The sequence below is a fragment of the Chelonoidis abingdonii genome, chromosome 2 (assembly GCF_003597395.2).
Source record: "Chelonoidis abingdonii isolate Lonesome George chromosome 2, CheloAbing_2.0, whole genome shotgun sequence".
Taxonomy (NCBI): domain Eukaryota; kingdom Metazoa; phylum Chordata; order Testudines; family Testudinidae; genus Chelonoidis; species Chelonoidis abingdonii.
The window spans coordinates 51,551,298-51,576,987 of NC_133770.1; the positions used below are offsets into that span (position 1 = coordinate 51,551,298).

Below are 25,690 nucleotides of genomic sequence, written 5' to 3' on the forward strand. Positions count from 1 at the left end.
TTTTCACTACCTGAGCTACTTCCAGCAAATCACAGTTACCCATTTCAGGTTCACTTTTACAAGCTGTACTAGTCAACAATTCATTACCCATTACAATTACCCTTTTCTTTCTCAGTTAGGGCTTCCACCTGACCATTACTTTAATTTTCTTCTGAGAAACATTCTCAGATTATATTTATCGGGTCGCATTTTATGTTTTCTTAATTAATTTAATTTTTTTTATCATTTGGCATATAATTTGCGTGCCGGATTAGCAGGTATTACCGAGGTGGGGGAATCAGTTTGAAACGTACCTCCGGATTTTTTACAATGCGGCTACTTCTCTCCAAAGCTGAGAGGGATCTGCAGCACCGAGGTTCTCCACAGCCTCCGTGCACTGAGGCTGCAGGGAACAATCGGCTGGCTGACACCTAAAGCTCGGGTGGCACCGAAGGAGGCAACCTGTATCTGCCAGGGTTAATGGTACGGTATAGCCTTTTTGGTTTTCCGAGCCAAGGGAACAGATCCATTCCATTACTGGATCAGTCGAATTTTTGCTAGTAAAAAGGTGAAACTGCAAATGTTGAACTGTTCATTTCATTGTCTGCGCGGTCTGCAGCGTGCACGGGCTGGCCAACTCCCCCGCACTGTTCGTGACGCCATGTAGATTGCCACGTATTGCAGGGCAAAAAAAATGCAGGCCTGTTATTTACCAGGCTGCACGTGCAACAGACTATATAAGGTAGAGATGCAGGGAGTATGGGTCACGAGGCAACTGCAGACACACACAACAACTAAAATTAATCAATTTAAATTTTTGGAGATAGTTACAAGGGGTAGGGAGCAGCTTATGATTAACTAATAGAGTTAACAAAACCTAAACACACAATGCCTTAAATATCTACTAACATATTTAAAAAAAAATGCAGCATTAATAATAACTGATACTTACAAATACAACCAACACATCACACCGGCAAACGTAGAAGCTCTATTTGAAAACGTGAGCTGAGAGAGAGGCTTCGGTGGTCAGCTCGGTTACGGCATACACGGGATCACGGGACTCGTTTTCTCCTCTCCCTGCTGCACATGGCAGGCAACCCTAAAATACTCACTATGACATCACAGAAGTGTCATAGGGGACGGGGCCCAAACTGTGTGTGTTCGCCTTGATTGGCACAAGCAATGTTTACCACAATAGGGAGCAGGTGCCAACAAGGTCTGCTTCCCCCCAAAAGGTGAGGTAATGCATATTGTTGTAGAATGCGTTCAACACTGAATGACAAAGGAAGAGGCCAGGGCAATACCGGTATGGCAAGTGATACAGGATGCAGACAGGAACCATTCTAACATTCTAGGGTCTGGAGAGAGACCAGACATTACTACAGGCCTCTCTAATTTCTGTAACTGTTAAGTAAAAACAGGTGGTTTAGGCCTTTTAATTGTTTTACTCTATTTACATTTGTGGATCTGGCTGGTTAACCTTTATATGTGTAGTTGCTGGAATATTTGATTTGTATGGTACTGGGGAAGTTCTTTCTGTGTCTATAAGATAGGACCCTGTAATATTTACATCTTGAAGTTAGAGATAATTCTTTACTTTTTCCTTTTTTATTAAAAGATTTCTTTTAGAGAACCTGATTGATTTTTTTTGTTTCGTTGTTTTATCCCAGGGGATGGGATAACTCACCAGGACTGGTGGGGGGAGGGGGGGGAGAGGATAGATCTCTGTTTTCCTTGAATCGTTTGCCTCTTTGTGGAAGGGAGGTACATGCTCTGTATGTGATTTAAAAGTTTGGATCAGTGTCTCTCAGGACAGCCCAGGAGGGAAAGTCTGGGAGGGGGAAAGAAGGGGGAATGGTTTTTTCTCCTTGTTTAGAACCCAAGGGATTTGGTTCTTGGGTCCTCAGGGAAGGTTGGGAGATCAGAGTGCCCAAAACCTATTTAAGAACCCAAGGGATTTGGGTTCTTGGGGTCCTCAGGGAAGGTTGGGGAGATCAGAGTGCCCCAAAACACTATATTTTTGGGTGGTGGCAGTGGTATCAGATCTAAGCTGGTAATCAAGCTTAGAGGAATTCATGCAGGTACCCAAATTGTGGACGCTAAGGTTCAGATTTGGGAATTATACCATATGACAGTTCCTAACAGCATAGGGTCTTAGTCTATAGGTTTTATATTTACTCAGTTGGCACTACAAATTTATTACTAATAAGGTGGTGGCATTGCTATTCTTTATTCCCAACCACTCCATTACTTAAACCCCCAAAGTATATTAGAGAAACAAGGTGGGTGAGGTAATTTTTTTTATTGGCTCAACTACTGTTGGAGAAAGAGACCAGCTTTCAAGCTTACACAGAGCTCTTCTTCAGGTCTGAGCAATGCACTCCAAGTAGCATAGCTAAATGCAAGGTGGAACACATTGTTTAATGTAAGTAGTTAACACACATATTCCAAGGGTCACTCAAGGTGAGGTGGCCTATTAACACCTCTCCAGTCAGTGAGGAAAGGGGTGATGGGAAGTTAAGTGGGTTATAGATTGTTGTAATAAGCCATATCCAGTTCATGAGTTTTAGCGATCTAGAAAAGTTATGAATTTAAGCTCCCACACTCATTTTTTGAAGATGTTGTGCAGCTTTCCTTTGAGGAAGAGAAAAAAAAAAAAAAAAAAAGTCTGAGGATGACATGTAAGCAAGAGCCGTACTTAAAAATCACAGCATCCTTGTGGCAAGTGGGAGGCAAGGTAGGCAAAAAGTTTGTCTTTCCCCCCCTTAAATACAGAAGCAGTTTATGCTACGAAAGACTTTGGGAATGCCCCGTATAAAGAGCTCTGGAAAACACCTGGAGGACTGGTTGCAAGTGACCCAGGAGAGATGGAAGGGTGCATCAGTCAAGGCTTATATTGTCTTCCAGATAGAGATTATCTTTTATGATGTGTTTTAGCCCCACTGTGTTTAGATCAGACCATAAGGAAAATGTTTAAAAATTGGCAGGTGTGTAAATGATGCTCAAATTGCAAAGAGTTACCTTAACTGCAAGTGTCTGTGCACTTTCAGTCCTTATTAAAAAGAAAACACTGTTTCACCCTCCCTACCCAGTCTGCTGAAAATATTTAAAAAAAAACAACCCAACCAACCACACACCATAACACTAAGTGCTGACACAGTAAGATATTCGGGCGGATATTCTGCAAAGCTCACTTTACAACTTCAACAAATGGAGGTTCTACAACCCACAAACAAAGCCACACCCTGAGCAGACCCACTGCAATAATGAAGTGAAAGAACAAAGTAAGTTAAAAAATATTTATTACAAAATTATAACACTTATGTACAGTACAAGGCTTAAAATCAGAAGCCTTATCCTTAAAACAAACTTCAAAAAAAAAAACAGTTAAAAGATTCTAGTGCAAAGTAGTTAAATACAAAAGAGATTCCTTGTGGAGTGCTGATCTGGTACACGTATTGATAGCCATGTATGGCACTGAGTGTGTTTTGAATATAGAGTTGGTACTAAAGACTCACTTAGCATTAGGAAGTTGCCCTATAATTCAATATAAGCTTAAAAATAATGCTGTCCAGAATACTTCCACCTGCCAGTATTATTAACATTATTCACAGCAGCATAAAAGTGTATGTGATGTTTTGAAAATAAAGGCACTCTTCTCCAGGGGAGGGACATGTGGTTATATATTACAAAAGTACTAAAGAGCATGAGAGCACAGGTCATGCTCAGGCATTAATGAGCCTAGAGAGAGAGCAAAAGTTTATGTTTACCTGAAATCAGAGACTATGTCTAGGCACACTTCATGACCTTGTCTAGCATTCAAGATCTATAAGCTACTGAAGCACTGGGACACAGTGAAGATGACCTTTTTAATCTTTAAAAAAAAAAAAAAATATATAGGGATGAAAGATATTTGATTCTAAAGAGTTGATAAGGAAGAAAAATATATTTGGTCAGCCCATTTTGTAATTTGTTTAAACTATCAGATCATCTTTGGAAATTCCAGATCATGCAAGGCGATAAACTAAATTATTCACCAACTTTTATGCAGTGCATTAAATCATTCTGCTCAGTAGTTAAACTTAAGTAGTTTCAGTGCTAAGTTTTTCTAAAACACAGTTTCGTAAAAACAAAATTAAACATTTGTAAGAATCTACAAGTTCTCAAGTCAACATGAGAGAGTCTACACCAAAAGAGCTACAAAAACAACATTAAAACATCTTTTGAAGGTGGAACACTCTCTGAAATGTTACTATACACGGACTAAAGCTATAATAATGAAATAAAAACACCATGCAGTACAGTTATACACAGTATTAGTTAAAACTCATTCTGCTGAACAAGGTAGTATAACAGTCTACTATTGCTTGGATTAAGAATTAAATTAAATCTGATGTCCACAGCAAGAATGTTTAGTGGCGCTCTCTCTGTTTCTAGAGAGGATGATCTGCATTACAAAACCATCACACAACTAAGCATGGATACTAACTGTTCATGTGAAGTACTGGATTCTCCATACATGGAATTCTTTGAAAAATCCAAGCCTATATGTTTAGTACAGCTCTTACAGTTCAAAGATGTGAACTACATGCGTCATTATGTTTGTCACAGTCAAGCGCATCCCCAAGATACATACGCATAGCCTTCTCCAAGTTACCTTGAACACAACTTGCTGGTTTTTTTAAAAAACACACACACACACCAATTTCTGAAAATGGCACTAATCTTCTACCCATTCAGGGCAAGTAATAAAAATTATCTAAGCAAGCTATTTTTGGAATAAAAGTTGTTGAACATTTACCATTGGGAAGTGCAGGGAGAAAAATGGGACTTTCTAATGTCATAAGATACTTAGCCATATGTGGGTCAACCAACCTGCCACACCTTAAGGTTCCCATCCTGCTGCTGCCTGGTCATGTTAAAGTGGATCTGAATAGGACGATGTTGTACACTGGTATATGCACCTAACTGCAGATTTCTGTAGTATGGTGACGCTCTAGTGACTGTTCTGGGAGAAAAATAGGTACCTAACTGACAAGCGTCAGCATTTAGAGGTTCAAGTGTAAACATGGTTCAGAAACTGTATACATCTATTATATCAAGTCTCAGATCATGTACCTGAAATTCTGAAGTATTAATCTGAACTTCTTATACAACAGCTTTTTTGGTAAGGGCAACATTGAAAGATACACAAATTTTTAGGTTTGCTTTGTATTGAACTGCACAGGTCAAATCGTGCAGTTTAGATAGGGCTGACATGAGGGAAAATGGCACCCTGGGTCAACCTATATTTTGGTGCCTCTGGCCCCTACTGCCTCCCCATTCATTTCCCCCATTGTCCCTGGCCCCCACTGCCTTCCTGGGCTCCCCATTGCCCCTGCTGCCTGCCCAGAGCTCCTTTCTGCAGACTTGCACCCCAGGCCCACCCTGCTCCTTGTAGGGTGACCAGATAGCATGTATGAAAAAACAATATTATTTTATAAAAAAATAAAAGGACCAAGTGTGGAGGGGTAATAGGCACCTATATAAGAAAAATCCCCAAATATTGGGATTGTCTCTATAAAATCGGGGACATTTGGTCACCCTAGCTCCTTGCCTCTTGACCAAAGCAGCTGGAGAGTGGTGGCTGCTGGTTAGGTGCCCAGGTCAGAAGGCAATGCCAACACCAGTGGCAATGAAGAGGTAAGGGTGGGATGGTATAATATTGGCACCCTTACTTCTGTGCTGCTGCTGGCAGCGCTGCCTTCAGAGCTGGGTGGTCGGAGAGCAGCAGCTGCTGACTTGCAGTCAAGAGGTGCTGGGGCTCAGCGGTAGCAAGCTCTGGAACAAATTAAACACTGATGGTGCCCTGCTGACCACAGCGCCCAGGACAGGCGTCCACCCGTAACGCCAGCCCTGGTCTAGACTAGAACCTCCAGCATGATCTTTCCTTCCCTTATTCCAACAGGCTGACAGTCCTCCTATTCCATGACCTGTTGGAAGGAACTGTAGAGTAATGCTCAAGCATTAGTCCTGATAGAAGGGAATCAAACTGTCTCTTCATACAACTTGACATTTCTTTCACACGGCTGCACTTTGCCTCACTGAGTGTTTTGGTTTACTTGGGATACACCAATCATCTGCCTCTGTAGCCATTTGATAATGCTTAAAGGCAGACTTGTTGAACACAGGGATCTTTTCTACTGATTCTGTTGAAAGAGCCTAAAAAGCAAGCAAACAAAATATATAGGAATTACTTATGCAACGATCTTTTTTAGGTCACTGTTCCACGACAATAAGAGTTCTAAATATACCATTAAAAAAAAATCAAAGCAACACAGATGTAGTAATAAGTTTTAGAGACCTGAGCCACTGATACTATAGTTACACAGAAAACCACATGCTTGGATTAATAGTCAGGTGAGCATTAGTCTTTTGCATCTGTAATAGGCCACAGCAGTGTGCTCTGTTGTGCTTATGTTTGCCATGGAGCGTTTGGACAGGAGAAAGATGTGCTGTCATTAAGTGTCAAGTCATGTTGCGGTCAGATTTTACAGGCCATAAACCTGTTTGTGTTCTGCATGATATGACTTCTCTGGGGTGATTTACAATCAAGATAATCCCAGATATAGCAGGACAACCCCTTTCTCACAAGGCCCGAAGAGGCATTTGTACGTCTCACCCTATTTTACAGATATAATATGATTCTATGATGGAGACAGGTTGGGATGGTATTAATAAAAAGTTACTGTGAAGTGGAACACATACATACATACACACACAAATATAAAACATATACACATACACACTATTTTATAGCTTGTGCTTAGATACTTAAAATACAGTTAAGTTTTGTAATGCAGTCAGCTCAAGTATCTCTCAGTAGTAGATGCGAAGATTGCTAAAATCCTCTCTTTTTATAGTTACCTGCAGAAACCTGGTGTATGTAGTAGACTGGACCCTTATTTAACAAAGAATCTGACATAATTTGAAGTATTTATATTACCCAGAATTCAGAATCTGTACAATAGCTGAACAGATAAATTACTGGTAACAACTATTTATATTTCCTTATAAGGCTGGACATTTCACTGCTGAAAACAAATGATCAGTGAAGACTGAAGATCTGCTACTTGAACCTTTATACTTTGGGTGCCTCAATTCTAATCAGCACCTCTAGCCCATAAGTTTCTACTTAACAACTGTGTGTGGGGGGGGAAGACCTGAAATACCACTGTAAATTGGATCAGCTGAAAACTACTACAAACTTACCCTCAGCTCTGAAAAATCAAGCTGAGTAATTTCTAGCTCACCAGCAACAGAGGGTCTGCAGGCCAAGTTAGGCCTTCAGTCATTTTTATGTAGAACACCACTTTAATGTCAATTAAGTGGGATAAGTGTACCTATCAGCAACATTACTTTCATTTAACAAAAGCACATACCTTCAGGTAGATAACAGCATCTGTTCCATAACCTGGTATAGAATATAGATTCAAGTCTCCTTGAAAGTATTTAGCATATAGACGAGAAATTGGCAAGCCATACCCAAAACCAGCCTAGAAATAAGTAAAGTACAATACATCAAAATCAAAATGTCTTCCATTTCCAGAGAGCATGACAACTGTTCCAGGGAGACAGTTTAGGTCCCTGAACATCTCCATTACTGCACAGCTTCTCTCCCTCCCCCTCAAAAAATGTTAACAAGGAAGTCTCATTTAGAACACTGGAACTTTATGAAAAAATTACTCATCCTCAGTCAAACATGCTGACAGATCTTTCAAGTCTTCAATTGGGGAATTATATATTTTACACCTCTCACTTTTACAGCCATGCCTTCTCTTTTTAACCAGAATGGGGCAGAAGCAGAGAGCTGGAAAGATGGCAAAGGAACTTGTGTTCTAAGCTTGTCCTCTAAAGGGCCCCAAATAGGGCTAGGAATGTTAAGAGTGCAAGTGAGGGAAGAGAACCAAGATGCAGAATGGCTGGCTATGCAGCTTCAGAGAAAGAGTGAAGGGAACCCTTGCAATGGCCTCTACTCTGTTCAGCCTGGCAGCAAACTGTTGACTCAGCTGTTGTTAACAAAACCCATCAAGATATTATTATGGGGAAGAGTGAGGATAGGGAGCAGAGATCACTGAAATATTGCTCCTTCCTTCAAGCTGCGGCTCTTGAGAGGAGAGTTAGCACAGAGAGGTCCACAGGTTGTTAGACAATCGACTTGTCTCTGCTTTTGACCCAACAGTCATTAGAAACACATCCCAGCTAGTCTCAAGCATTGCTGGGAGAAGCTAACATTCTTAAAATAAACATATAGCCCAATTTAAACAGAATTCCTAAAGGCTATTAATAGGATTGGGGCACAGGAAGGGAGCAGAAACCACTGAAAGACTGCCCCCTGTAATGTAGTTGCTTTGTCCACAATTTTTGCATCAAATAGAGGTCATTCTTCACTTTAGGGGGGAAAAAAAATAAAAATCTAATGTGTAAGAAAAGAGGGTTTTTTTTTAAAAAATGGAAAGGACATGAGACATTAAAAAGCTGCCTGAAGTGGAGATCAGAGAGACTTTTAAAGGTACAAATGAAGAAAAATGCTGAAGCCTTAGAATACCACTGGTCCCATTCCAACAAAGTGTGTATTTTTTATTGCAAAGTTCAATTCACCTGTGACTATCTTACAAAGCAGTGAGACTGAGATGATTCCAAGTACTTTATCTTGCAGCGTTCCTTTACAAAATTACTATAAATTTCAGAGCTTACCAAAGGAGCATTACAAGAGTCATCCACCACTGGTCTCGGTGCTGTGGAATACATGTAGCTAAACAGGAGATTGATTTTCTTCAATGGAACACCACCTCCTGTGTCAGATATCTGATTAAAAAGTTAGTCAACTATAAGTCTGTTCTAGAAATAGCACTGAACATTAGCACCTGAACCCATCCACCAGTAACCCAACAGTTATTCCTGATTAGATACCACAAAAGCTTAGATTTCTGATAAATAACCTGTCTAAAGTAATCTACAGCTGAAGACACTATAGTAGATATTAACTTTGTCCTACAGTTATAAGTCAGCAAGCTTTTCTATTGCTATTTGTTGTGGAATATTCAGTCTATTTCATTTATGGGCTATTGCAGTCAAGTAATAGATTACCTTAATTGTCAGGTCTTCATTTCCTAGAACAACAGTCACTTTAACTGGAGAAAGGGAAGAATTGTTCTCCTGATGTTCAACTGTTGCCCTCATGGCATTCTATGGAAATTAAGGTAATCACCATCATCAGAAGAGTTTGGCTCAATTAACTGTATGTTACTATTGCAGCACCACAGATAGTAAATTCTGGTGTGGTTCTGTCCTTCCCCCCCCCCTTCCAAGTGCATACCAGGTCTTTGTTAGAAAGAGCTGATTACCCCCACCCCACACACTCCCCAATTGATTGCTCTTTGGGGAATGTTCTTAGCAATTTAGTATAGTGGGACTGAAGGAAAAACTTGCAACTGAAGTGACTTCTAAAGACATTTTATTTGGGGTTAAATTTTTGGAAAGGACACTTCAATATACATATCAGAAATGAAGCTGTGCCCGCCCAACATGAAGATTAGACATTAGACATTTAAAAAGGAAATCTGTAGCCAGATTCTAAGAGAACATGCCCAGGTCACTGTGGAGTCTTGGTGCTTTACCTCAAACAAGCCACACACCACCTCTTCAATCCTATTACCTCTTGGTCTATTTTTGTTGCCACCATATTCTCTTTTCTTTCAAGAGCATACATATGCTATATTCCCTACCTCACAAATATTGATATTTTATTTATTCCTCACCAATCTTGTATCTGACAAACTAACTAACATGTTTAGACAGGGATGCATGCTCCTTTGATGCTTCCCATTCCTCTCTCTCTGCATAGCCTTCTGTGCATCACAAGTTTGACAGATACCATAAGGCCTTTCTTACTTCACTGACAGAAGGGACTCCAGAATTCATAAAACTAAGCTCAGTAAAGGGAAGAATATCCACCTCCACAACCCCCACTTTTTCAACACTCCACTGCATCTGAATCCCAAGACATTCCTATCTGTTGCCACTATCCATTCCTCTAGTTACCAGAGCTATAGTTCCTCTACGGCCTGTTTCTCTCTCATGATCTTAGGCAAGACAAAACTAAAAACAAAAGTGGTTAAAGACTGAAGTACATTAGTTCACGCTCACAGAACTGGGCAATGACATGCTCGTAACAGAAACGTGGGTTTACAAACCTTGAAGAGCTCAAACAGTATATGGAAGAGGTGGGAAGGAACATAAACAATGTGAATGGGTTGTCCTGGCACTCTTCCTAGAGAGGGAAAAAAACAACATTTCCCCATTTTAAGGCTTTTCTTTTGTTGCTTTTGCTTCCCAAATCAGCTCTACTATAAGCAAATGATGTCATGCTATAGTAAATAAGGAAATGAGTGGAAAAATTTTATTTCCCCCCTGCCCCCCAAAGAGCACATCATATACCAATTTGTATACAATTGGTTATTTCATGACCACCACTGAGTTGTTTTCAAGTGACTGTGCACAACATTCAGTTTTTAGCATTCCTATGGAGTGGACAAGAATTAATCGCCCAGAATCAGACACACACAGAGCGTGTGGATTAATACTCAGCAGTTCCTGGATTCTAGTCCTGAATCTACTTTAAGTGTAAAGATAGCTTATTCCTTGCCATCATATGCCAGTGCTTGTAGTATAGGGGCAGGTCAAGTATGTTCTCTGCAGGATTTGCAAGAACCACATCTCAAAAAAGAATGTTCATATTTGAGAGTCAGAAAGCCAGTACTATCTTATGGAACCAAAACGCAGAGATCAGTTGTTGGATTCCAACAACTGATGTGAAAAAGGCAACTTGGAGGAGCTTAAAGAAGTGGAAGGAGCAAACATGAGATTAGGCATCTGGTAAACAAGCTTCAAGAGGAAGCTATGTATGGACTACTCTGACAAAAGCATTAAAGAGAGATTGAGTGAAAGAGTCTCCAAGAGCTAGAGAAGTCAGTTAGGCTATTGATAAGGATTATTAATCTGCAAATAAGAGATTAAGCCATTATCTTACCATTCACTTGAATAAGACTTAATTCTGGAGAAGCTAAGTAATACTGGTCACAGAGTCTCCGGGAACTTTCAAAAGCATCTGCAATATTTTTTTAATTTTACAAAAGTAAGGGTATGCAGTAGTAAAGCAAAACTAAGTTATAATATAGCAATTTATTTTCTTTGGCAACATATCACTTCATACTACATTCATATCTGTTACGTTGTAAATGTAAACATGCATGTTTTTAACATTTTTATAATAGATACTACATTCATCACATGATGCATAATAAAGACTAAATGTGCAAGTTTAGCAGTATTGCTAGGTTTTACAGCATAATTTGAGAGTTTTGTAGAACAGATACCTAGAGAGTGAGAGACAGAAGTTTGCCACCACACACAGCTGGTGTTAATTTGCCATGGACTGCTCTCACCTCACCTACCACTCATTAATACTTGATCAATTAGGTCTTAAATTACTTCTAGATGGATTTTTCTCCTATTTAAAACCAGGAGATCAACTAGTCTATAGCTGATATAACTGTCAGGCACTTAGAAGAAGTCATTTTCAGCATCCCACACAAGTACATCTTTTGTCTGCATGTCAGACTACTTACAAACAAACAGTCAGTGCTAACCATGAAGAGAGCGCCTACTGATTTAACAATGTACATACCATTCACCACTCCCACCACATCACAGCATGGATCAATGCTTCCAATGTGCTGTTGGTGACCCGAGCTGGTATTGTCATCAAAAAGAAGCGCTGTTTAAGATAAACCAATATTATATTTCACTTCTGGTAAGCAACAAAATAGACATTCACATACTCTGATCAGGAAAAAAGATTCCTTTTATTTATTTTGTTTAGTAATAATTTCAGATACTGGAGATTCCCCCCCTCTCACAAGCTTCCCCCCCAAAAATCCAGTGGGAAAAATAGTCTAGATTTTCAAGAGTCAAGGACAGGGAGGGTTTGGTGCCCAGAGAACTACTGCTTATTTCAAAGACACAAACTATGCTGATGTTTTTTTAAAGAAAACAAAACAAAAAAAACCTGGTGGATCAACATCTAAAGCAGAGGTTCTCACAACAAATTTTTTGGTAGCCTCAAAGTGCGGCCACCAACTCTTGCTGGTGACCACTGACAATTTTAAGTAAAATACTTAATTAAATTGGGGGGCAGGGGAGGAAGGGGGAAAATAAATATGCACATATACATGTCCAAATCATTTTAGTTTATTTATGTAAAGGTTTTGGGTTTTTTTGCAGCCTCAATAATAATGTACAGTTGTCTATTCTTTACTGGACCTAAACAGAATAGAAACACAAATAAGGTGCTTTGCACACTTTTTTTTTTTTTTTTTAAAAGGCAACCAATAAGCAATAGAAATAACAGACTTGCCAGCTAGTAAGTCTGCTGCTGTGAAAAGTAATTGAATGTTTGTTAATATCAGTTTTCACAGCAGGCTAACCCAGCCCTGGCAAACCAGGGAACAAATCAAGCCCTGGATGGGGAGGTGGATAGGGAAACAGTGGGGACAGATGGGGGGGCCAAGGAGGCAGTGGGGGCCAGGGGTGATGCAGTGGGGTGGTAAGCCAAGGGCCGGCATCCACAGCCGGGGTCCAGCGCTGGAGCCTGAAGCCCTGTGACAAGAGGCTGCCACCGTCACACCAGGGCTGAAGTCCGAGCGTCACCACTCCCAGGAAGGTGGGGAACTCACTGGTTGCCTGCTCATCTGGCATTTGTGGCTCCAGAGGGAGGCAGGACCCAACTTTTGCTGGTGGCCCTGGGGCAGGGGCCACTGCTCTGCTCCCCATCCCCAGTTACTGCCCAGGAGGCAGTGGCCACAAGAAAAGCCCATAGTGGCCGCATGTGAGAAATGCTGAGAAGTCTATTCATGGGTGAGGATATCACCAGATTTCCACATAAGCCTTTTCATTAGTTTAGAGAGTTAACATTGAAGTTTCAAATTGAGATAACTTATATAAATATTCTGGTATTCTTCTAGCTCATATCTGCAATTAAAAAAAAGATACTGGAATACTAGTGACACATGAAGTCACCTGAGACACTCCTCTAACAGTCATAAGAAACTTTTACTTTAACATGTTCCACAACACCTACAATATATTTTCTCGAGGGAAAAGTGAAGACTTACTGTGTTGGTTTATTAGCATCCGGATTGATATACGATTCATGTAAAATCGATCCAAGAAGTATTGAATATTTTGATTGGTGACTAGGTCCACTCTAAAGGTGTCTTGGTATTCAATTAGGCCTTGTGCCATTACAGGAACAACATCACGGTGTCTATTTCGGACTATAACAAGTGTATCTATAAAGCTAGATAATCACAAAGACACATTCAGATAAATATTAAGACTGTACATGGGTAAGTTTCAAACAAGAAATTCTCTGTAGTGGCATCTTAAGTTTTGGTGCAAAGAAACCCTAATTTAGTCAAAGTGCTTATATTAAAAAAAAAAAATTATAACAAGTGCAATTGTGTTTTAAAGGCAACCCCATAGCATAACCTTCAAAGGAAGGACTTCATCACTAACCTAAACAGAAGATCTCACTTTTTAAATACTGGGCCTGATTCACCAATGCATTACTTCAGTTTTACATCAGAAAAACGGGATAGTGAATCAGGCTCATAAAAAGTCAGTTCTCTCTCTGATGATTTTCACTTTGAAGGGTTTGTTTACACAAGCGAAACAGCTGTGCCACTGCAGTGCTTCAATGTAGATACTACCTATGCTGATGGGAGGAATTCTCCCATAGTGTAGGTAATCCACCTCCCTGAGAAGCCGTAGCTTGGTGTAGAATTCTTCCATCAACCTAGTGTTAGGGTTAGTATACCTGTGTTTCTCTGGGCATGGATTTTTCACACTGAGGGACCTAGCTATACCGATGTAAATTCCTAGTGTAGGCCAGACCAAAGTCATTCTTTTCCCAGGGGCAGATAAAGAAACTTCTGGCTAAGGTAGAGTGGCAAGCGAAGTTGCTTGACTTTGCCAAAAGCACTTACAATCCACATGCAAACCCTCTCCCCCTCCACCTGTCTTAAGTTTTCCCATGTCTAGCCACTTCCTATATCTTAATCATATATACAATATTTTCTTTTGAGGCAGCTTTTTGGCCTGTAGGTGAAATGAAAGAATCCATCGGAATACTGGTAATATCAAATGTCTAGGTCTATTTGTTCATCAGAACCTGAGTTGAATTAAAACAAAACCGAACCAAAATCAGCACTCCAACCTGCAATAGAACTTTAACTGAAATGGGATGTCCCAGAGTATTTTTGTTTAAGTTTTTTCCCCTCTCATACTAGTTAAAATACTATTATACTTGTTGGCCCTGAAAACAAGATCTGTTAAGATATCAACATCTGTCAGCTTTATTCCATTGGCTTGGTCAGTTTCACCATGTCACTTTTATTTAAAAAACTGCTATAAGCCAATGTAGCTGCAACATGGTTAGCACTTAATATACCTTGTACGGAAACAAGTCTAGTCTCTAGGTCTTTCAACTATGCTGGTAAACCAGCATAGTCAGTCATTGTAAGCTGAATGTGTTACAGAAAGGAAGATGAAAAATGAAATGCTTACTCAGATAAAACCCTTTGGTCCTCTGGGTTTTTCTGATGGAACTCAACTAGCTCCATTAGACTCTGAATGTACCTAGAAAAGATTGTCCACAAAAAAACAAAAGACTGCTTATTTAACGGTTTGTTAAAAATGTAAAAGTAGCAGAAAAAGTTCTCCTCCCCCAAAAAATTACAATTGAACAAGTTAATAAGTTGCCATACCTCTAAGATTCTACTCAAAATTAACTTTTGCATAGTTCCATGCTTATAGTCAACCCCCCCTCAATGCCAGCCAGCCCTACAAACTCTACATAAAATCTGAAAGTGAAGCAGTGTTTGTTTTGGCTCATCCACTGCCTACAGTAAGATATTATGCAGGCTAAATTTCACAGTGTCAAAGAGTGGAATTTAATATCTGCAACTGAAAGTCTGTTAATAATTTTGTTGATGTGAGAGCCAGAATAGGATCCACTTCACTCTTCTATTGTTGTGCTAATTCTAGAGAGCTGAAAGAATTCGAAAAAAAACAACTTATTTTTGTCACTAAGAGACTTGATTAGATTTGTTTGATTGTGTAGTCAAGTCATTTAATTAAAAAAGTGCCAGTTTGAACATTTTACAAGTTCATAATCTCATTTTATTATTATTACTTCTAACATTTTTCACTTCTGTCTGGTTTGTATGCCAAGGCATTAGTAATGACAGATTTTCTTGTCTTTATTTAAGTTAAATACAGGATCATACAGATTCATGAATGGGTAAATTCATATTTGAAGATTTTTTCCATCTTACTTTGTTGCCCTCTGACCATATACTTTGCTATTGTCTTCTCTTACTCCAAGGATATCTAGTATAGAGTTGTCACCTCTATCATATTCTGTATTGAGTACTTAAACAAAATCCTTTGCACTTACCAGCTTTTAACTAGCTGTACTGATGGAGTGCTCAGTAACTGATCAGGAAGCAGGTCAATTTCTCTCAGGATATTTGCTAGCCTCACAGGAAGTTCTTGCCTCAAAAATGCAAAAGAGGTTCTTTCACATCCATTACTTGAACCTATAAAATAAGAAAAGTTTACATTTTTAAAAATGTATTTACAAGCCTGAGCAGGTTTCTTTTAGACTCCATCAAATCCCAGCATTACATTATTACAAGAGCATAAATATGTTAACAACCTAAGAAGGATGCTATATTGGTTATTTCTTCTGCACATATACCAACAACTCTTTACTCTAGATGTTTTCTAGATGACTGCAGTGGATACCTAGTTCAGCAAGAAACAGACATCTGTAGAATGACATCTAGTTAAAGACATATTTTACATTTCACGTTCAAGGAGGGATTCCCTCTTCATTAGCTATGGGAGCCAAGGTAGCCTACATAAACAATGTACTTTTACAGTTAGTCTGCCAACCACTCCCCCCCGGTTAATCTGAACACGTCACTGGACCATGATTTATCACCTTTAGCAGCTTTGAAAAATCAGATCTGCAGGACAAAGTATTCGTATTGTGACTAGTACATAAAAATCACATCTGTTCACATGCACTACAGTTTAACACATACAAAGGGCTGAGCTATTTAAGGAGATCCCCATCAACAATATTAAGGTATAAGATAAATTTCTGCATATTTTGGGATTCAACGTTAAATGAAACAGCCATAGGATCTTTCAGCCTCACTGCACACTTGCCAGCAGCACAGGCTTCCGGTTACTACCCCAGTCAGAGAACAGCACCTCGGAGGGAGTAGCACTCCCGTGGCGTCGGGCAATGTCAGCAGCAAGGCATACGATCAAATTCCTGATCTGAGACTCATTCACTCGTTGTACTAACGGATTTGTACAGCGGTAAATAGCTGCTGCCAAACTGCTCGGCTTTGCGGAGTTCCAATCTTGTGAAACAGCCAGAGGGCGGTCCCGTCCCCCACGCTGTTTATAACGGGAACATCTCGGATACTCACTACGAGAGCAGCGTCCCCCACAGCCACGGCAGAGAAAGGCGCCCCCCACCCCCCAGCAATCCCTAGCCAGAGTCTGGGGCACAGGCGGGGCAGGGGCTTCAAGAAGCCACATGGCTCTAACCCGGGGGCGGGGGCACCTGAGCCCGACACACCCCACGAAGGAGCCGGCCAGTGGCAGAGCGCTGGAGCCAGCCACGGGCCAGGGTCCCCGCCGGCAGCGCAGAGCCTGAGGCGGGCAGGAGAACTCCCCGGCCCGTACCGAAATCCAGGAACTGTTGGATGGAGAGTGGGGAGGGCGAGTAGCGGGAGAAGCGCTCCACCCGGCGCTGCACGCGCCCGCGGGCCCCGCCCGCCGCCAGAGGGGCGGCGCTGCGCAGGGCGACCCGCGCGGCTCTCATCGCCACGCGCGGCAGGTGCGGTGACGGGACTGGCTCTCGGACGCTCGCTCGCTCGCGCTGCTCTAACTCTTCGACTCCTGAAGCTGCCTCTCACGTGCGGCGCTATTTACCGCCCACAGACCGACCTCCCGCGGGGCGGGGCCATGGCAGGGGCGCGGCTCCAGACAAACCACGCCCAACGGAACCTTCCCTGGGCCGGGACGAGACCGGCCAAGCATTCTCGACAGTACCATTGTCCGGCAGCGTAGGGGTATCTGTGCTATCCTTCACCCCAAGAAAGCCCAGCGGGGGCCGCGGAGACAGTCCAAGGAAGAAGGAACAGGGGCGGCGGGGGTGGCTTGCAAGTGGGGCGGAGGGGCGTGGCCGCCTCTCTGCCTAGATGCCGCTCCAGTGTCTTTGTTTACGAGGCAAATCAATGTGAAACCTCCTCCCTCCTCCCGCGGAGTGAGTCCTTCCAGGGCGCCAGCTCACCGCTCGCCTCATTGGTTGTTCCGGCCGAGCTTGGCCTTCTAGAGCCAGCCAATCCGCGGAGCTAGACCCACGCCCGTCTTGGGCCCCGCCGCGGAGTAAACAGCTCGACTCCGCCCCCATTCCCGAGGGCGAGGCCGGAGATGCTCTTCGTAGAATTCTGAGAACTGGGCAGGGGCCAGGCAAGCGGAGAGGGCGGGAGGAATCGCCGCCAGCTGCTACCGCGCTAGGCACTGCTGTGCTGCAGCTCAGGGTGTCACCTGGTTCTTAGGCCGGGCGTTTACACAGCGCGCAGCACAACGGGGTGCTGCTGACCCCTGCATGGGGTCCCCGGGGCGCTGCTGCAATGCAATCACGATAGTAGCAAACTTAGCATTAAAACTGATGGCCCGGTGGGCCCCCCGCCCCGAAACCGGAGTGGGGCCACTTCTCCCCATTTTCTTGTGTCTCACACTATTTGCTGCCGTTTTTCTTCCAGCCCAGAGCCTTGGGGCGTTCATTTAGGAACAGTTATTAGCCCTCCTGGCTCTAGAAAACATGACTCCTAAAGGCTCACATGAATGATGTCAAAGAAAAGACCCCAAACTATTAGTTCTCTTTTAATCTGTGAACACTTGGGATTGGTGATGCTAATATAAATGGCAGCCTTTGACCCAAAGCAATTACAGTCGGAAAAACCAAAATGTCTGAGGGGAGAACAAGGCACCAAAAATAATAGGATGCTACCGCACAGACTAACTGAGTGTGCAATTCTCAACCAATTGTTAGCTGTAAATTCCACTTGCCATCTGCATAACCAGTCTTATTTGGCAGTTTTCTGTATGAGGCTGTTTTCTATACTGCTAAATCCAAGAAGCTGGGGCTATTGCAGATTAAGGAAGAAGCAGTTGCTTTATAGTGGCTGGTTTGCCTCCTTTTGTAGCTAATTTAAGGTTCCAGCTGTCCTGCTAATGCTGTGGGTATGGGACTAACTCCGAATAGGAGGCTGATGAGGTTTTTAACTTCCCCCTTTGTGTTGGGCTGTAATTGTGATGTAGTACTGGGGATGGATATTAACACAGAGGAGATAGGACCTGTGCAAAGAACATCCTGAAGTGACTGAGAATGGGATTTGGAGCTTTTCTCCTCTAGGGTTCTTAGGCAGCATCCTGGGTTGATAATGACCAAAGCCCAGATCCACAAAGTATTTAGGCTCCTAACTTCCACTGATTGCAGTGGAAGCTAGGATCCTAAATGTCTTTGAGGATCTGGGCCCAACTGTCTAAAGACAACTGTCTGACCCTCTGGTAGTTTGGTTCCTAGTGGCCTTCACCTTGTGATCCTTGTTTGTTGTCTCATGAGAGGGGCTAGGGAATGATGGACTGAGCTACTCTCTCACCTTCAGCTGGTCCCCTCTGGTCACAGGTAGGGCTGGGAAAAGTGTTCTACCTGCTTTATGGAGAGAGGACTTCAGTCTCCAGTACTATTTGTCATTTTCACAAGCCCTGAAGTCACTGGAATAAAAGCAAAGTAAAAAAAGACTGCACAATGAACAAGGAGTGCAATTGAAATGGGATGCTAATAATTCCAGCCATGGTGACATCCTAAATGCTGGTCATTAACAGCAGGCCCAAATTCCACTAAAAGCTATGCTATAAAGGAATGTAATCTCCATCCACCTGTATAACTCTAATCAATATTATTTATATTTTCATATGGAAAGGAGGATAGGGCCCTTAACCAAACTCTTTGAAAATGTAGTTTAACATATAGAACAAAACACTCTGTACTTAGATTTCTTCTGGTGTTTTAGCCCAACATTTTCTCTTCCTGGCTCTTATTTCTTTTATCCCTTTTTATTTTTCCATGTGCAGTACACTTGCAATTTGCTTGTTTTACCTCTCTGTATGCCCCTCTCCTACTCTGCCCTTGCTGCACTCACTGTATCAAACAGAAGTGAAATTCTATCACAGAAGTAGCAGTATGGAAATTATATAGCACAAACAAGGACATTTAACAGAACTGGTTTAATCTTCAATTAAAAATAAATTAAAGTCTAATGCTCTTGCCAGCAGACTGTATTTTAATTGAAATATGTTTGAGTTTCATTTCATTTAAATGTTATTTAATCTACCTGCCAGGCATGGATAGCTGTCATGCAGATGATAAAAAACAAAAGCATCTCAGATTAGGAAGTACTTAAAAAAAATATGTCCGTGCTGATTGTAGTGATCAGTTGAGAACATGGAAAGGTCCTCAGGAGTGACCACTTTCAAAATCAAGTTTTGAGCTTACAACCTGGTTAACAGGGCTGGCATTAGACAGGGCAGAAACTAAGGAATGGGCCCCCACCCTGCCTCCCTCATCAGTTTACACACTGGATTTCTGCAGTGTTTCTGAAGCCAAAGCCCAAGACCCTCCATGCGGGGCTGAAGCCCAAACCCCCTGTGGCACAGGGCCTTGGGCAAGTTCCCTGCTTGGTGCCCCCTAACGTCAGCTCTGCTTGTTAATAAGTTCATATATGGTGGGAAGTTTCCCTGTCTGAATTCTCTAGCTCTAATCCCCCTACAAATGGCATTTTTATCATTTGCCTGGCTGCTCTCATTGCTTAATACAAATACCATCTATAGCCTTAAAGAGTAGTCTCTTATTACACACTGAGTTCTAAATAGGAAAAACCTACAGAGTATAGCCCCTTTTGTTCATATTTTTATCATCACTCAAATGCATTCTGTACTCCATTAATTTTCACTGCATTCCACTGACAGTTAAGCAGTGAGTGGGTGAACAAAAGTCTTATGGGTTCCATTTTACTCTTGGTGTACTGGTACAGAACAATTGTTGAAGGGAGAATATCAACAGTGCTGCCCTCCCGCAGCTAATAAAGGACAAAGGCGCCAGGAACACAAAGATCTAGACGTTTTTCTAAACCAAAAGGCAAACTTCTGTAATAGGCTACTGTGAGTACCAGCTACTCACAAGTATAATCCAACAATGAAAAGAGCTTTATTATTCCAATAATTGCTTCGGGAAAAAAATATATTCTCCTTAATATTGCAATATTGTCTGTTTATTTTTCACTAACTGTAAGTATGACTGTTCATAAATGGGGACATTACAGCATGGGGTGAGTAATGTAATTTTGTGTTCTTGTGACCATTACTGGTGGCATTGTCTGGTAGAAATTGTTAGGGATTTTCTGAATATTTATGGTGACCAGATGTCCCATTTTTAAAGGGACAGTCCTGTTTTTTGGGACTTTTTCTTATGTAGGCGCCTATTAGCCCCCACCCCCTGTCCCATTTTTTCACAGTTGCTATCTGGTCATCCTATGAATACTGAACTATCAATTAATTAGTACCCATGAACCTAGGAATTTGGCTGGATTCATTGTCAATCAAATCACATCTGGAGGAAAAAAATGGATGGCAGATAGTTAAAATGGAACCCACTTTAAGTATGACTCAGCAACTTCTCATAACCACAGTGTTGTTTGTTCATGCTTTGGCTCCCTACTTACTCTCTTCCTTTGTCCCCCTTCTGACTCCAGCGCTACATGGCCCACCAGCGCCTGTCTACCATCCATAATATCGGAAAACTGCACAATATCAGATTCTAAACACTGGGATTCATCACATCTATTCATTGTCAATATTTCACTTTTCTCTTCTGAATAGGGTTGCCAACTTTTTAATATTTAAAAACTGGACACTCCTGCAGGAGTGCCAGAACCTCCCCTGCCTCCCCCCTGCCCCCGAGGCCTCACCCCTGCCTCATCTCTTCCCCCTGAGGCCCTGCTCCATCTCTTCCCCCAAGGCCCTGCCCCGTTCGCTCCTCTTTCACCTTCCCCCAGTTGCTCACTGATTTTTCCTTCTCCCCCACTCCCTGTGTAGGTTGGGAGGGACTTGCCTGCAGAGCCAGGTGTGGGAGCTGCAGCCACCCAATGCAGATAGGAGGTGGTGCCTGGCTGAGTAGGGGCTGGCACAGGTGATGACTTAGTGATGACTTGGTGATGACTTCTCCTGCCTGCAGTAACCAGACTTTGGGTATCTGGTCAATAGATCTGACCGGACACCATCAGGTCCCCTTTTCGACCGTACTTCCCGGTCAAAACCAGACACCTGGCCACTCTACTTCTGAAACATTACTGCATCCCTGCTCCAAGTGGGTGTTGTGAAAGGAAGCCATAAGGCTTTCAATTGTTCAGTCACAGTAGTGTTTTCTTGGGTTTCCTCATGGTGTTCTTAGCTTTGCTTCAGTTTTATTCTTTAACACAACATTGAAAATCCCTTTGCTCTCTACCACAACACAGTAAAAAGCACTTCTTGCTCTCCTGCATCAATCCCTGTCATAAATAAGGATAGTTTCTTTCTATAAGGATACCAGGAAGTCCTGAATCTAAGTAGAAGGAATGGCCTTGTGTCTAAAGCACAGGACTAGGAGTCAGGAGAAGAGAGTTCTATTTGTGACTCTCTCAGACTTCTTGTGCAAATACAGGCAAGTCAGTTAATCTCTGAGACACTGTTTCTATTTGTGAAATTGACATAATACCTACCTTACAAGGGTAACAAGAGACTTAATTTCGGAATGTTTTTGAAGCACTTTGATATTCTCTGATAGAAAGCATAATAGAAGTAGAAAGTATTATTAATGAGGGACATATCTTTCTACTCTCTTCTTTCTGTCTCCCCATAAAGTTAAAGTACTGACGTAGAATGGCAAGAACTTTCTCAGATTGCTGAGATAGTCCACAGTTCAGCTAAATTAAGTTTAGTAGGCGAAAGTTTGCATGGAGCTACATACAAAGACTTTCCATTGCTCCTTTGACAGTGCATTTGAATGAAGTTTAGTAGGGGAAAGGTCACAAATAACTGCATTAGATATTGCACAACATCCTCCTCACTCCTCATATTTCGCAGAAGTCAGAGTACAGTAGCTGGATCATTTTACTGCTGCATGAATACACGAGACAGCAAGCCAGATGGAAAAAATCTGTCTAGTGCTATAATAATCTTTCAGTATTGTAGATACCAACTGTCCAGTCATAAACAGGAGACTCCCTTTCTTTTGCTTCCCTGCCCCCAGTATTCTGATCTAATGTTTTGTGTCTCTTGTTTTTAACTCCTTTAAAATTACATTTAAAAAAGGTGAAAGGGATGGACAATGGATGACTGCAGTTAAAATCAGAGGGGTAGCCATGTTAGTCTGGATCTTGTAAAAGCAGCAGAGAATCCTGTGGCACCTTATAGACTAACAGACGTTCTGGAGCATGAGCTTAAGTGGGTGAATACCCACTTCGTCAGATGCATACATGTATGCATGTATGCATACATGTATGCATCTGACGAAGTGGGTATTCACCCACGAAAGCTCATGCTCCAGAACGTCTGTTAGTCTATAAGGTGCCACAGGATTCTCTGCTGCTTTTGCAGGTAAAATGTTTCTAGATCTTTTGATAAGGGTAGCCAGACTTCAGGTAAGCTATAAACATCTCAAGGTAGGTGTTGGAGATAATGGGAGGAGAAGCTAAACTACAAGGCTTTTATCAATGCTCTTGAAGAAAAAGCATAAGAACCCAACTGTGAAAGAAAGGTGCCTTCAACAAATATACCTTGAGGAAGAGCCTGTCACTAGAGGATGGAGCTTCAGCTTGGGAAACTGTTTAGTGTGCATAGGACAGTTATCTTCAGCCTCAGAAGTTCCACTGTGATCAAGAATGCTACTGTAGAGAAAACAGAGGTGATGCGTGATGAGGTCAACCTAAAGCAGCCTGGTGGGAAGAAGATTTTTTCCCCCAGACTCAGCTAGCTGTCTCAGAACTGCTGAGGTAGCCTAGCTGAGGCAGAGGAAACAAAGAGCAGGATCAGCAGTGTACGAGCAGTCAGGCCAAGGGAAGCAGCCATGTAGCATAGTTTTCCTTGTCAAGTAATTACACCCGTCCATTCCACTGTAGTGTATGCATGCCTCATGCACCATTGTCAAAGAACTGTTTCCCTCAGTAATACCTGTTGAAATGGTTTGAGTGCCATGTGGGAGGAACCACTGGACTGATGATGAGGGACAACTAAGAAATAACAGGTTCGGAGGAGGTTGACAAGGAGGTCTCGCAACTTTGTGGGGCCACAGATAGGGTGTGTATATATGAAAAGTGAGGAAAAGTGCAGCCAGAATCTCAACAGGAGGTTCTGGAGGAGCTGGAATACGGGCTGCAACCTGGCGTATTCCATATAGGGGTGCGCCAGGGTCTCCCTCATGCTACAAAATGGACAGGCGATGGGGATGGGGATGGGGGTGAACTGCGCCAGGTACATGCCCCACAGCTCCATGATATCCCCAGCATGTCTCCAGGCCATTTTCAGAGCTGCGTGAACCCTCCGCCTGCCTGCAGTGTGGGTGGGGGTCTGCTGAGAGCAGCCCATGGCCTGTGTCCTCACCCATCACGGCCCCCTGTCCAGGACAGGTGGAGAGTCTGCTGCTGCCCGTGTGGCTCTTACCATGGCCAGGCTGCAGCTCTGAAGTGCCCCACTGCCCCAGCCAGAGCTGGGTTGGGGAGAGGTGCATGGGCAGCTGCGGTGAACTGGCGCAGAGTCGCACACCCTCCACCTCCACCTCCACCTGCTCTGGGCTGGGCTGGATAGGGACCAGGGGCTGGGCTAGTCACCCCAAGCCTAGGTTTCACCTGCCACCCATGGGGTTGCACTGATCATAACCTCCAGTTCAACAGCCAGTTCCCCCACTGGATCTCAACCTTGGGCTAACTATGTGAATGGGCCCTCTCTTTGAACCTGTCATACCTTGCTCCCTACCCCACCTCTCTAAGAAAGTGGTGTTTCTGGCTGCAGTAACCTCAGCAAGGAGAGTGGATAAACAAGAGCCTTGGTCTCAGTATCTCCTTACATGGTTTTCCATAAGGATAAAATTTACCTATATCCACAGCCAAAATTATTGACAAAGGTCGTATCCAATTTCCATATAAACCCAACAATTTATTTGCCAATGTCTTCCCAAAGCCTCACTTGCACACAGAGGCGTGAAAGCTTACTTCGATGGATATGAGGAGAGCACTGGCCTTCTACATTGACCTCATCAGACCATTTTGATCCCCGCACAGTTACTTGTTGCAGTTGTGTACAGGGTAAAGGGCATACCGGTTTCCACTCAGAGGATTTCCTCTTGCATGTGGTTGTGCTATCGCTGAGCTAATGTTACACCACCCCCAAGAGTGTTAACTCATTCATCTAGACTGCAAGTGTGTCAGCAACTTTCCTAGAGCACGTTCCTATTCAAAACATTTGTAAGGCAAGAACCTGGTCATCATTTCACACTTTTGATGCTCATTATGCAATTTCTAGTCAGTCCAGGAATTATGCCAGTTTTTAATGGATTGTTCTTCAATTACTGTTCTGGGCCCGCCTCCACATTAATCTGTTCATGAATCACCTACAGCGGAATGAACATGTGCAGTCACTTGAAGAAAAAAAAAATGGTTTCCTACCTTTCCATAACTGTTGTTCTTTGAGATGTGTTGCACATGTCTATTCCATGATCTGCCCTCCTTCCCCCTCTATCAGATTGGGGGACGGAATTGAGGTGGGGAGGGCAGGGACCCTCTTATACTGGTACATGCAGCAACTGAGGGTGCTCAAACCACCCTGATGGGTACCGCTGAGGAGAAAAGTTCTCCAATAACGGTGCACAAGGCACACACACACCTACAGAGGAATGGAAATGTGCAACACATCTTGAAGAACAACAATTACGAAAAGGCAGGTAACTGGTTTTTGTGTACAAGAGCTCCCATTACTCTGTACGGCATTGCTGTGAAGATTGGTACTTGAGAGACGCTGTTCAGGGCCAAACTATGCTTCAGCAGTGGCAGAGTTAGGGCGTATTTTTCTGGAGGAATTTGGGAAGGGAGGTAGTAAACCAGGATTTGTTTTGGACCATGTCAATGGGTGGCTGTCTCCCACACCCTGTCTCCCCACAACCGTGGTGATTCTGCAGCAGCCTGCCTCAGTTTCCCCCTTGAAGGAACTTCTTGAATAACTCCAGACAGGTTTTTTTTGTTCAATATTGCCCCCTTTTCCCAGCGTTTAATTGTATCAATATAAGACCAAACAAAACTCAGCCCTGGGACTTTTCTTCTCCCCCCTAGAATCTGCTCTCTAAGCCAGACCACTCTCAGCCCTACCTGACTGGAGTCTTTTCTTACTCTTATGGAATGTACTCTCCCTGCCAGTCAGCCTTATTCAGCTC

The 25,690-nt window shown here is 42.6% G+C and overlaps 1 protein-coding gene across 1 annotated transcript; it reads right to left on the reverse strand.

The window, feature by feature from the left end:
- Positions 1 to 3,269: 3,269 nt before the first annotated feature.
- Positions 3,270 to 17,074, reverse strand: PDK4 (pyruvate dehydrogenase kinase 4). Its single transcript, XM_032787939.2, has 11 exons — positions 16,849 to 17,074; positions 15,542 to 15,683; positions 14,650 to 14,721; positions 13,197 to 13,381; positions 11,711 to 11,800; positions 11,054 to 11,131; positions 10,218 to 10,294; positions 9,112 to 9,210; positions 8,719 to 8,829; positions 7,404 to 7,517; positions 3,270 to 6,183 (listed from the first exon to the last, which is right to left on the reverse strand). The coding sequence occupies exons 1-11, from the start codon at positions 16,985 to 16,987 to the stop codon at positions 6,043 to 6,045; spliced, it is 1,248 nt and encodes a 415-aa protein (XP_032643830.1). The 5' UTR covers positions 16,988 to 17,074; the 3' UTR covers positions 3,270 to 6,042.
- Between the last annotated feature and the right edge of the window lie 8,616 nt (positions 17,075 to 25,690).